The sequence below is a fragment of the Phoca vitulina genome, unplaced genomic scaffold (assembly GCF_004348235.1).
Source record: "Phoca vitulina isolate PV1807 unplaced genomic scaffold, GSC_HSeal_1.0 scaffold22, whole genome shotgun sequence".
Classification (NCBI taxonomy): Eukaryota; Metazoa; Chordata; class Mammalia; order Carnivora; family Phocidae; genus Phoca; species Phoca vitulina.
The window spans coordinates 34494375-34504704 of NW_022589725.1; the positions used below are offsets into that span (position 1 = coordinate 34494375).

Genomic DNA, 10330 nt, shown 5'->3' on the forward strand with positions numbered 1-10330 from the left:
CTGAGGGTTCTAGAGGGGAGGGGGGTGGGAGGATGGGTTAGCCTGGTGATGGGTATTAAAGAGGGCACATTCTGCATGGAGCACTGGGTGTTATACACAAACAGTGAATTGTGGAACACTCACTACATCAAAAACTAATGATGTAATGTATGGTGTTTAACATAACAATAAAAAAAATTAAAAAAAAGAATACAAGCAGTTCTTACAGACTTCCATACTATTAAGGGGAAAAGTAGACAAAAAAATGTCAAGCAAGCCAATAATTGATAAAGAGGGAGAAAGAGAGACAGAGAGAGAATAGAAGCACCAAGAAAACATGATAAATAGAATATACAAAATAAGCCACTGCAAATTTACTAGTAATCTCAGTAACTGTGAATAGGTTAGATGTCCCATTAAAAGACCAATGATGGGTATTAAGGAGGGCACGTACTGCATGGAGCACTGGGTGTTATACGAAAACAATGGATCGTGGATCACCACATCAAAAACCAATGATGTATTGTATGGTGACAAACATAACATAATAAAATCAAAAAAAATAAATAAAAGACAGTCTTTTGATTGGATAAAAGGGGAGGGGGGGAAAGATAGTGAAATCCAGCTTTGTTTTTTGCAAGAGAAAAACAAGGAGACAAGAGGAAGCTGAAAATATTTTAAGTGTTTAAAAATTAAAAAGCATTCATCAAATGCAACCGATTAATCAGGTATATCAATTACAGTAGTTTGACAAAATATGATATGAACATGTTCAGAAAGTTCTATTTCATGTTGGTAAAGGATCTGCCAAATATACATCAATCCCTTAACCATACAGTTTTAAGTAGAAAGCAAAAGCGATAGAAATATGAGGGGGTCAGCAAAGCCACGTCACCGTGAGAGACAACAACTTGGACAAAGTCCATGGATAAGCCAGAGCCTGCATGCAACACACTCGCGTGACCAGAGAAGGTGGGCTCAGATACCCAGGGTCAGCTACTTGGGGGTGCAGATGATTGTTTTGACAAGGAAGTGAAACACTTGATTTGTGATATAACCTTTTGGGGAAAGGAAGACCCAGGGGAAAGAAGGTAAAAGGCACAATTATTTGCTTCTACCTCACAAATTTCATTATTTTCGTGTGATGTTTGAAAGTAGAAGGATCTCTACAGCACAGAAGGCACTGACCCAGTTTAGGACGTTATGCTATGAATTATGTGGACAGGCATAAAACATGAAGTGGAAGAGATAAGCAGTGCTTTGCAGGAAGAGGTGGCAAGAGCATGATGCAGAGGGGGTTGGTCCTCAGCCAAGCTCAGCAGAAATAGAGCTCTGTCTTCTGTAAGCGAGGTCCAGGAAGTTACAGATGGCAGTGAGGACAAATGGCCCCTGAGCATCTCAAACGAAAGCTGAGATGCGTGAATGGCGACCCAATGACCTTGGCCACATCCGAGTCATCCTCCACCCCCTTCTTCTCTTTCTCTCTCTCTTTCCCTTCTTCTGTCTCCTTCCCCTCCTTTTTCTCTCTGTTTCTTCCATTTCTTCTTTCCTTTCTTCCATTCCTTCCTCTCTCTCTCTGTCCTCCTCCCTTCCTGCTTTCCTTCCCTGCTTCCTTCTTCCTTCCTTCCTTCCTTCCTTCTTCCTTCCTACTGTACAGTTGAATTCTATGGACCAGTTTTCAACCACAGGAGAAGATCAACATCCAAGTCAATGATGACAGACTTCACATAAAAACCCAGCAAAAAGATTTTGGGGGTGGGGTAGGGAAGCAGCTCATGGTGCCGCGGTTTGGGTGCCAGGAGGCTCAGGTGAGGACCTGCGTGTGCAGCCCCGTGAAGAGCATTCTGTCAAGTCAGGCTCCCCGGGGGTGGTTGCCAGCCTCAGGGGTTATCCTGCTCTTTCATTTCTTCACTGCACTTTGCTCACCTTTTCACCACTTACCTGTCCATCATTTCCTCCGCAAAGGATGACCTGGGGGGCCTAGGGAAGCTGTGAAGGGCTAATTGAGGCTTCGAGTTTGCAGGTTTATTATCTGTGCCCTGTCTCCACTTACTGAATATATTTAGAAGTCAGCTGAGAACTTGATATGTTCGTTTGATTCGTGTTAAACTCCATGGCAGGTGAGTCTTGTATTTTAATCTACATGTCTGCTACAAATGGACTTTTTATTGAGCAGTATATAACTCTATGAATTGAATTTCTTTGTAAGTGATTCATATTTGAAAGATGTATCTAATATTTGTTATTTTAGTTAGCAGGTAGCAAAAGTCACCAAGAGGAGTTTAAATTTGGCAATTTTGTTCATGGGCTTTTCCTTAATTAGGAAACACTAGCCTCAGGTTTTTCAATATGAAAGAGAAGCCTGTTAAAATTGTGGTGTGTGTGTGTGTGTGTGTGTTGGGAGGCAGCCATGGCTGTTCATATTAAGATAGAATTTCCAAATGTATTTTGTTAGTGACTGGACTGCTAAAAGGATCAGCTTTATTTAACCGTAAGCAATGAATGGTTATCGGAAGTGTCTTGTCCCTTAGCATGACAGCAGGGCACTTTCTCCTCCCCAGGCCCTGTTCTCACCAGGCACGCAGTCTGAGAGGCAGGCCAACTCAAATCAGACCACCTGCTGCCCGGGCCTCCAGGCACAGTGAGATTCGCACAGCCAAGCAATGAGGGATGTGGTCTGCCTGTGCAATTAGCTAAACAAACGGAAAAGGCTTTGCTGACAAAGTGGCGACAAGTGGTCCTATGATAATTACAGAACGGTGTTTCCACATCACACCAATTGGACATGTTTAATCCTGCACCAGGTGCCCCCCATGCAATTAAAACAATGCAGGGAATTAAACGGGCAGAGAGGCATGGGGGAGTAGACTCAGACCAGAAGACAAATCTGGAAGCATTGAGTCCAGCCTGGCTGGGTTCAGCAGCCGGGACACGGGACACAGTGCAGCCCAGTCCCTCGGAATGTCCTTGCCCCGTGGACAGGGCCTCGTCCCAACCTAGGTGCCCTGGACTTAGTGTCACTACCAGTAGATAAAGATGCAGAAATGGGGCAGACAAGGTACTTCTTTAAGCAACTCTTTGAGGAGGGTAACGGTTATGTTTAATGACCATGAATTCAAGTTCTGCCATGTATTTAGAGTTGTTATGAAATGTATTAAAACAAGTTGACAACAAATGCATTCCAGAGTTTATTAGGTTAGGCATGTGACATAAAACACAAAGGACAACAAGCAGGCTACTCGTTGAGGCGGACCTGAGATGCCCCTTGGTTTCTCAGAGTCGTAAGACCGACGCAGCGGCCAAGCCTGTCCTCCCCGCCCTGGGAAACAGTTGTGCCCAGGACAGAAAGAAGCCCTACAGAGAAATCCCACAATGGCAGAATTAGTGGACCACATTTCAAATCCACAGATTTAAAAATACTTACATTCTCATCTAGCGCTCGTGCAGTGATGATTCACATTTACAGTCGCATCAAGTATCACAAAACAAGGCCTTGTGAATGACCTAATTCAAGCTTCAGCCAAATATGTGTAAAGTACCCAGCCTGGAAGAACGGTGGGCAAAATGTACAGAAAGGAAATGCTTGCCCCCTTGCAGATAAGAGGAACAATGTAAGACAGAATTTCCAGAGTTTCTTCCTAAAATAGATGGGCATGATCTCCGAGAACAGGTCAAAACACAATTCATTTTTTTTTTTAAGCACTTCAGTGAGTATTAGTTTCGGGAATCTGGAACGGAATATGGTACTTGATTATAGAATACATGGAGAATTTTGATTATCAGCTTCTTTTTTTTTTTTTTGGTTGACAAACACCACAAACCACACAGACATAGCAGTAGGTTTTGCAGCAGATAGGGACAGATGTTTTCAGGGATCATATCTCAGATTCCCATGCTAAATCTATTGTTTAAGGTGATGGAAATATGGAGGGGACATTACACCATTTTGCAGCTGCTAGAAAGCCATGCTTTCCTGTTTTCCTGATTCAGACAATGGAGAAGCTAAGGAGAAAAATAATAGGAAAAGGCTGTCCTATATTTGCTTTTAAAAACTGCATTATTTTGAATGTAGTACATTTTTTAGGTCAAATCTTGCCTCTGTTCTCTTAGTTTTCACAGGAATATTTGTGGGAAAGAGGGCTGGAATAAAATTAGCTAATGATCACGTCCATATTCTCCAAAGGTTTTTCGGTGATAAAACTCCAGGTCCTATCAGGATGTGTTCAAACAGGGGCTCCTGAATGGAACGTAAGAATAGCAACACGCACGTGTGTGTTTCAGGGAGAGAGATTAATTTCCAACTTAGTTCTTCCTATACTATGTACATAAACACGTTTGCATACGTGTTTAACTTTTTATTCCACCTTTTTGCCTAATCACAGGGAGGGTGTTAGCCTGCATCCCTCCTGTCCTTAAGAAGAAACCCACTTGAGTCACTCACTTTATGCTGCCCGGAAAACACCATGCGGCTGTGTAGCACCAGATATCACGGTTATGATAATCAGGCGTGTGGGTGAACCAAAGGGACACCAGCCACAGTGTTGAGCAGCGGTGGGTGCACCCTACAAAAAGCCCCACCGGGTCCACCACTCTCAAGGCATTTTCGGATAACTGCCGCACCTTTGCTTTATACACTCCTCAGATTCTGGGGTGGGGCTTGCTCTGCATCATGTGTGCAAATGAACAAAAGCAAAGAGCAGGGAGCATCCCTGAAATTCAGGAAGGGGCATAGTGGGCTGCATCCTCCCCTTCAATGATCCGCCTTAGAGGGAGGGGACGGGACGGAGTGGGTTTGTTCTGAATACAGTTTTTCTAAGTGCATCCTAGAATTATTGAAGTATGGGAAATTCTATTTGGACAAAAGTCTCCATTGTCTTAGAGCTCGCTGCCAAGTGAAGCTGTCTCGCTTTCCCCATCACCCTGGCCATTCTGCTGCTCGGCAGCTCAGGGACAGAACGGTGCCTGGTATGCCCCTGCCCAGCCCAGGGACACAGTTGCAACAAATGCATTCCAGAGTGCACCCACCGCTGCTCAACCTCAACTGAGGTCTTTAAAAAGCAAAAGTTCCAAATACTGTGCTAAGTCCTCCAAAACCTTCATCTTTCCTTACACCCACTCCTTCAGTTACCCATTTCCTTAAAAAAAAAAAAAAAAAAACCTGAAATATAGCATCTACATTTCAAAAATATCTAAAATATATTTATTTAACTCTGAGGGCCATGCACCTGGCAGCTCCTCGTGCCCCAGGTGTCCGCCTCTGGGACAGATGTGTTTCTAAGGCAAAACCAGAAACAGTAGGGCACCCTGGTTCTGAGAGGCAGGTTTTGGAATCCCTAGAAGAAAACACACTCCCATTCTGTTCTACAAGGTGACAGCAACAAGCCTGCAGATGACCTGAGGTCTCCCGGTGCTAGTCAGGCAGTTTTTAACAGCTCTGACCGTTGGTGAATCCCTGAGCTGCTTTCCAGTGACCCAGGCAGAATTGCGTGGGGAGAGAGTACTCTCCACCACTACATAGAGAAGGGAAACCTTTGCAAGCGAGCATTTAAAAATAAATTAAAATTGCTTTGAGTGGTTTTTGTGGTTGCAAAAGATTTGAGCTATTCTCTTTTTCTCTCTCCCTCCCATCTCCCCCACTTTTTTTAAGAAATAGAGAAAAATGTGACAAACGTTCTTCAAGCAGAAAGGGGACAGCGTCCTGCCTGCCCGGTCCCTTTCTTGCAAGCGACAGCCACAAGTCAGGATCGTGTTCTCAAGAAGCAATACCAGCTGTGAGCTAGGTTAAGATGCCTTACGATGCCAGCTTTCAAAACTCAGCAGCTCATCCCCCTCACACAGCCTTAATAATCAGAATGAGAGACTTCTCAGGGCTCCGTCCATCTACGATCAGAGCATTTAAATCCAGAACAGCACGCAGGGAAGGCAGGTGGCATGGGAGGTGTCTCGGGGCTGCATTCACCCAGAGACGAGATGTCTCCAGCTTTTATCCTTGTGCGCGTTCACCTCATCAATAGTCAGTGTGCGTTAACGCAAGTGCATTTAGATGGATTGATTCAAGTATTTGTGGAACAAACCCCAGGTTTCTCTCTCAAGCTCTTTGGAGTACGTGCTTTCAAAAACGCTTTCAACTCACTTTATACTTCTCCCACACTTTCCAGACTTCACTTGCAAATAAACCCAAGACTATTAGAGACACTAAGAACTAGGAAATGCAATTTCTAAACTTCCAGCATCCTTGCTACCTAAACAGATCAATGTACTCTGGTCTTTCTGCAGGACTCCAACTATAAAGCTCAGCAGGGCTTGTGATGGAAAAATGCATGAACGCAAATGTAAAGAAATGTTTCCAGTCCTAAATATGTTTTTTTAAAAAAAAAAAAAAAAAAAAAAAAAGCTTCTTACGTAATTAAACAATTGATTTAGTCTCTGTTCTACCAAGAGGAACGAAACATTCCAATCCTAATTAGCATTAGCAGACCTCCTTTTCTTCTTAGATGATTCCAGTGAGCAGAGAAGCAGTTCAAAAGGAGCCCCATTAGCACCTGACTTGTAAGCCCTTGATCCAGAATCAGCGGCAGACATGAAATCAGTCACATTTGAATTTGACAAGATAAGTGAGTGAGAATTGTTAATATTCACAAAATTTCCGAAATGACATCCCAATCCATTGCTTCCACTTCAAGAATACCACACACACGTAGAAAATACCTGTATATTCCAAGTGGCCAGGCTTTTAAGAATGTTTACAACTGTTTGCTAAGATTCCAGTCCAGTCTTTTGGAAGGATGTGGCCCCCCCCTCCCCTCCGACGGGGTGCGTAAAGCTCTGAGGATGGTGGTAGCCGATTGTCAGTGTCTCTGGGGCCGTCTCACCTTCAGCAGTCCGTCCCCGGCGTCGGACTACGGAAAACAACCAGGACAGCATTGGAAGCTGCTGTGACCTACCGAGCACATCTAGACCCCAGGAGAGGCCCACGTGCTCTATGTCCCCGGCAGGGCGACAGCCCTTAGTGAGTGCCCCTGGGCTGACAGCCTGGACAACACCTGCCCCTTGTACTCCGCCTGCTTTGTGTGCCGGTCCTTGCCCTCCCCCCTCCCCGCCACTGCCCCCCCCCCCCCCCCCCCCGGGTGACCTGAGGGCTCCTTTACCTGTACTGATTCTCCAAAGCCCTGCTCTCAGCTCGCTCTGGAGCCCAGGAGTAGCTGTCAGCTGCGTTCTGGGGCTTTTTCTCCTTCTCCTTCTCTCTCTTTGCTCTCCGCTTGCGGTAGACCAGTAGCCCTAGAGCCAGAGCCAGTAAGAGTAAGATGGCCACCACGGTGCCCAGGATGTAGAACAACAGCAGCTTTTGTCCGTCGGTGCCCTCATCGCTTTGTTTGGCGGTGAAATCCTCCTCTGTATTCTCCCCATGGCCAGGGGTGACCATGGGGTGATGGGTGCTGGGCTCCATCCAGACACCAGGGGGCCCACTGGGAGCTGGCATGTGGGGTGCGGCCAGGGTGACGGGGGCGTTGAGTGGGAGGGAGGGTCCCTTTGCGGTGGGTGCCTCCTTGGAGGTGCCCTCAGGGTCCCTGGTGGGCCTGGACATTGTGGCAGAATGCACGAGTTTCCCCTCTCTATCTCCTGCATCCTCCCCCTGGGGAGGCCCAGACAGCGGGGCCAGGGACGTGGGGCCCAAGGTGCACGAGACCCCGTCTGGGCCCAGCTCCCAGCCCGGCAGGCAGCCGCAGCGGAAGGACCCCTGCGTGTTGAGGCACAAGCTGTCACAAAGGCCGTTCTCCGTGTCCGCACACTCGTCCACGTCCTGGCACTCGGTGCCTTCTGCCCCGGCCAGAACATAGCCCTTCTCGCAGGAGCAGTAGAAGGAGCCGTCAGTGTTGGTGCACTCCTGGGCGCAGGGCGAGCGGCCCAGGACACACTCGTCCACATCCCGACAGGGCCCCTCCCCGGGGCCGCTGGGCTCGTAGCCCACCCAGCACTCACAGCGGAAGCCCCCAGGGGTGTTGACACAGGCCTGCGGGCAGGGGGAGTCCTGGCACTCGTCCATGTCCACGCAGTCCCGCTGACTTGAGTCCAGCTGGTAGCCCTGGGGGCAGCGGCATGTGTAGTTCTTCCCGTGGGGTGCCGGGACACAGGTGGCTGCCCCCCGGCACGGGCTGGAGCTGCAAGGGTCCCGGGAGGCACAGGTCACCAGGTCGTCGAGCAGCCGGAAACCCGGCCGGCAGCCGCAGCGGAAGGAACCGTCGCCCCCCTCGAAGCAGTCCTGCTGGCAGCCCCCGTTGTTGAAGCTGCACCCATACTGGGGGCTGACGCAGAGGGGGCCCGAGCTGCCCCAGTCGAACACATCGGGGGCCTTCTCCCTGCACATGAAGTAATCCTCCTGACCAGCTTCCCCGGCCCCACAGACCACGGTAGCCGCAGAGCCGAAGGGCACGGCCTCCAGGGAAGAGCTGGTGGCATTGAACGGGGTCGTGTAGTTCACCCGGCCTGGGCCTCCCAGAGCCAGAGGCTGGCACATGCCTTTGAAACTGAACTTGCACACGAAGCCCTCGATGTTGCTTCCCGGAGAGCCCGGGCTCCCGCAGGGGCCCTCGGACCACTTGGGGAGGTGGCTGGCATGGGATGGCTGGGACAGATAGAGCAGCAAGGACACACAGCGCCTGGAGATGCAAGAGTTCCTGAGCTCCTTGTTCCAGTTGGTGTAAAGCGTGTCCTCCCCACCGCCCACCCAGCTGAAGCCTTTCAGCGGCAGGCTGGGTTCCAAGCACTTGGCCTTCTCACGCTGGAGCCCGATCCAGAACTTGCCCATCCGAGCTGCCAGGGGCGCCTCCGACTCCAGGAGCTGGGTGAGGGCTCGCTGGGTGTGCCGGGCCTCCTCCTCACTCCTCACTGTGGCCAGGTTGCCGCCGTTCCTGCTGCAGTGAAGCTGGGCCTCAGCCGCACTCAGCTTGCCCCAGTGCGCGGTGTAGCAGGCCCTGCCCGCGCACACTGCGGCCTCCCTGTGAGCGCCGGCCCCCGCCCGGGGCTGGCCCAGAAGCAGCCTCAGCAGCAGCAGCAGCGGCAGCCCGGCGCAGGTGGCCATCGTGGCCCCGTGTCCCTCCCGGCGGGAGGCTGGTGGCCCTGCCGTGACAGCCGCAGGCGCAGCTGAGCTCCGAGGAGAACCGAGGGCTCAGACGCAGACGCTCTGGCCCAGGGAGGAACACAAAGACTGAGGGCTTTCACATCCCCCTGACCCAAGGCGCATCCTGTACTGTTGTACTTCTTACTTCTTACCGGATACTGGGGCTTCCTGCAGTGAATAGTGTTCTGACTCCTGTCGCCTTCATCACGGTTTTGTTGTTCATAGAAGAGGTCAGACAGCTGCGTTGGGTCTCTGGCTAATCTCTGGGGAAATGTAGTAGCGTGCGGGGCAGGCAGTTCCAGCTCAGAGACGCCCGCCGCTTTATTTGGGCTCCCTTGTCTTTCCCATCTGCAGGACGAACTTAAATGGCATGCTACAGAGTGAGTGGAGACTTTGGGGGACTAGGAACTTGAAAAAGCTCACTTAGTAACCCATAATAAAATTCCACTTTGGTTTGCAAACAATCAGAAGGAAAAAAAAAAATTCTCAGACTTGAGACATGAGGCCACGGATGGTTATAATTTTCAGCCTTTTTTAGAAGCAAACTGGATTTTTCTTCTGCCTATCTCATGTTCCCTTTGGCTTTGGAAGTCTTTTTTCTTTTATCCCCTCATCGTGAACTTTAAATAGATGGGCAGTTTTTAAATAGGAACTGGGCCGTGGGAATGACGGATTGTCTAACACAATGCCAAGCTCCTAAAGAGCATTAAACCAAATGGGATGAAATTTGGCAGTTTTCAGGGTTTCACAGTGCAAATACTGTGTTGTGAGGTGGCAGTGTCACAAAAAGCATCAGAAAGAAAAGAGGAAAATGTTTCTGGCCTCACGGCCCTGGACTTGCATTCCCGACTCCCCCGGCTCAGGGTTAGCAGGAAGGGCGGGAGTTCTGAGAATCCCGGCCACAGCAGGCCCCTTCCTCCCAGCAGCTCATCAAAGGCCCTTGAAGCAAAGGGTGCTTTTCCTGAAGTCGCAGATGTGTTAGTCATCAGAGCTGTCTTCCTCCAGAAGTAGACCCTGAGACACAGATTTGAGACAAGTCATTTATTCGAGAGGAGAAGTCAGACAGGAATGGGGGAAACCAACAGAGGGTACATGAGTGCGCCTTAACACTGAGGCTCCTGGAGCATGGTCCCGAGGGAACACTCTCCGTTTTCTGAGCCAAGGAGACGGGGCTGTGGCAGCTCTCTTCCAGCTACCCTCCTCATTGGAAGCGGCAAATTCTTGACACTCTGG

General features: G+C 49.4%; 1 protein-coding gene across 1 annotated transcript; it reads right to left on the reverse strand.

The window, feature by feature from the left end:
- Positions 1-6340: 6340 nt before the first annotated feature.
- On the reverse strand, positions 6341-9229 carry CD93 (CD93 molecule). The gene is made up of 2 exons (XM_032419812.1): positions 7128-9229; positions 6341-6878 (listed from the first exon to the last, which is right to left on the reverse strand). The coding sequence occupies exons 1-2, from the start codon at positions 9056-9058 to the stop codon at positions 6854-6856; spliced, it is 1956 nt and encodes a 651-aa protein (XP_032275703.1). The 5' UTR covers positions 9059-9229; the 3' UTR covers positions 6341-6853.
- Between the last annotated feature and the right edge of the window lie 1101 nt (positions 9230-10330).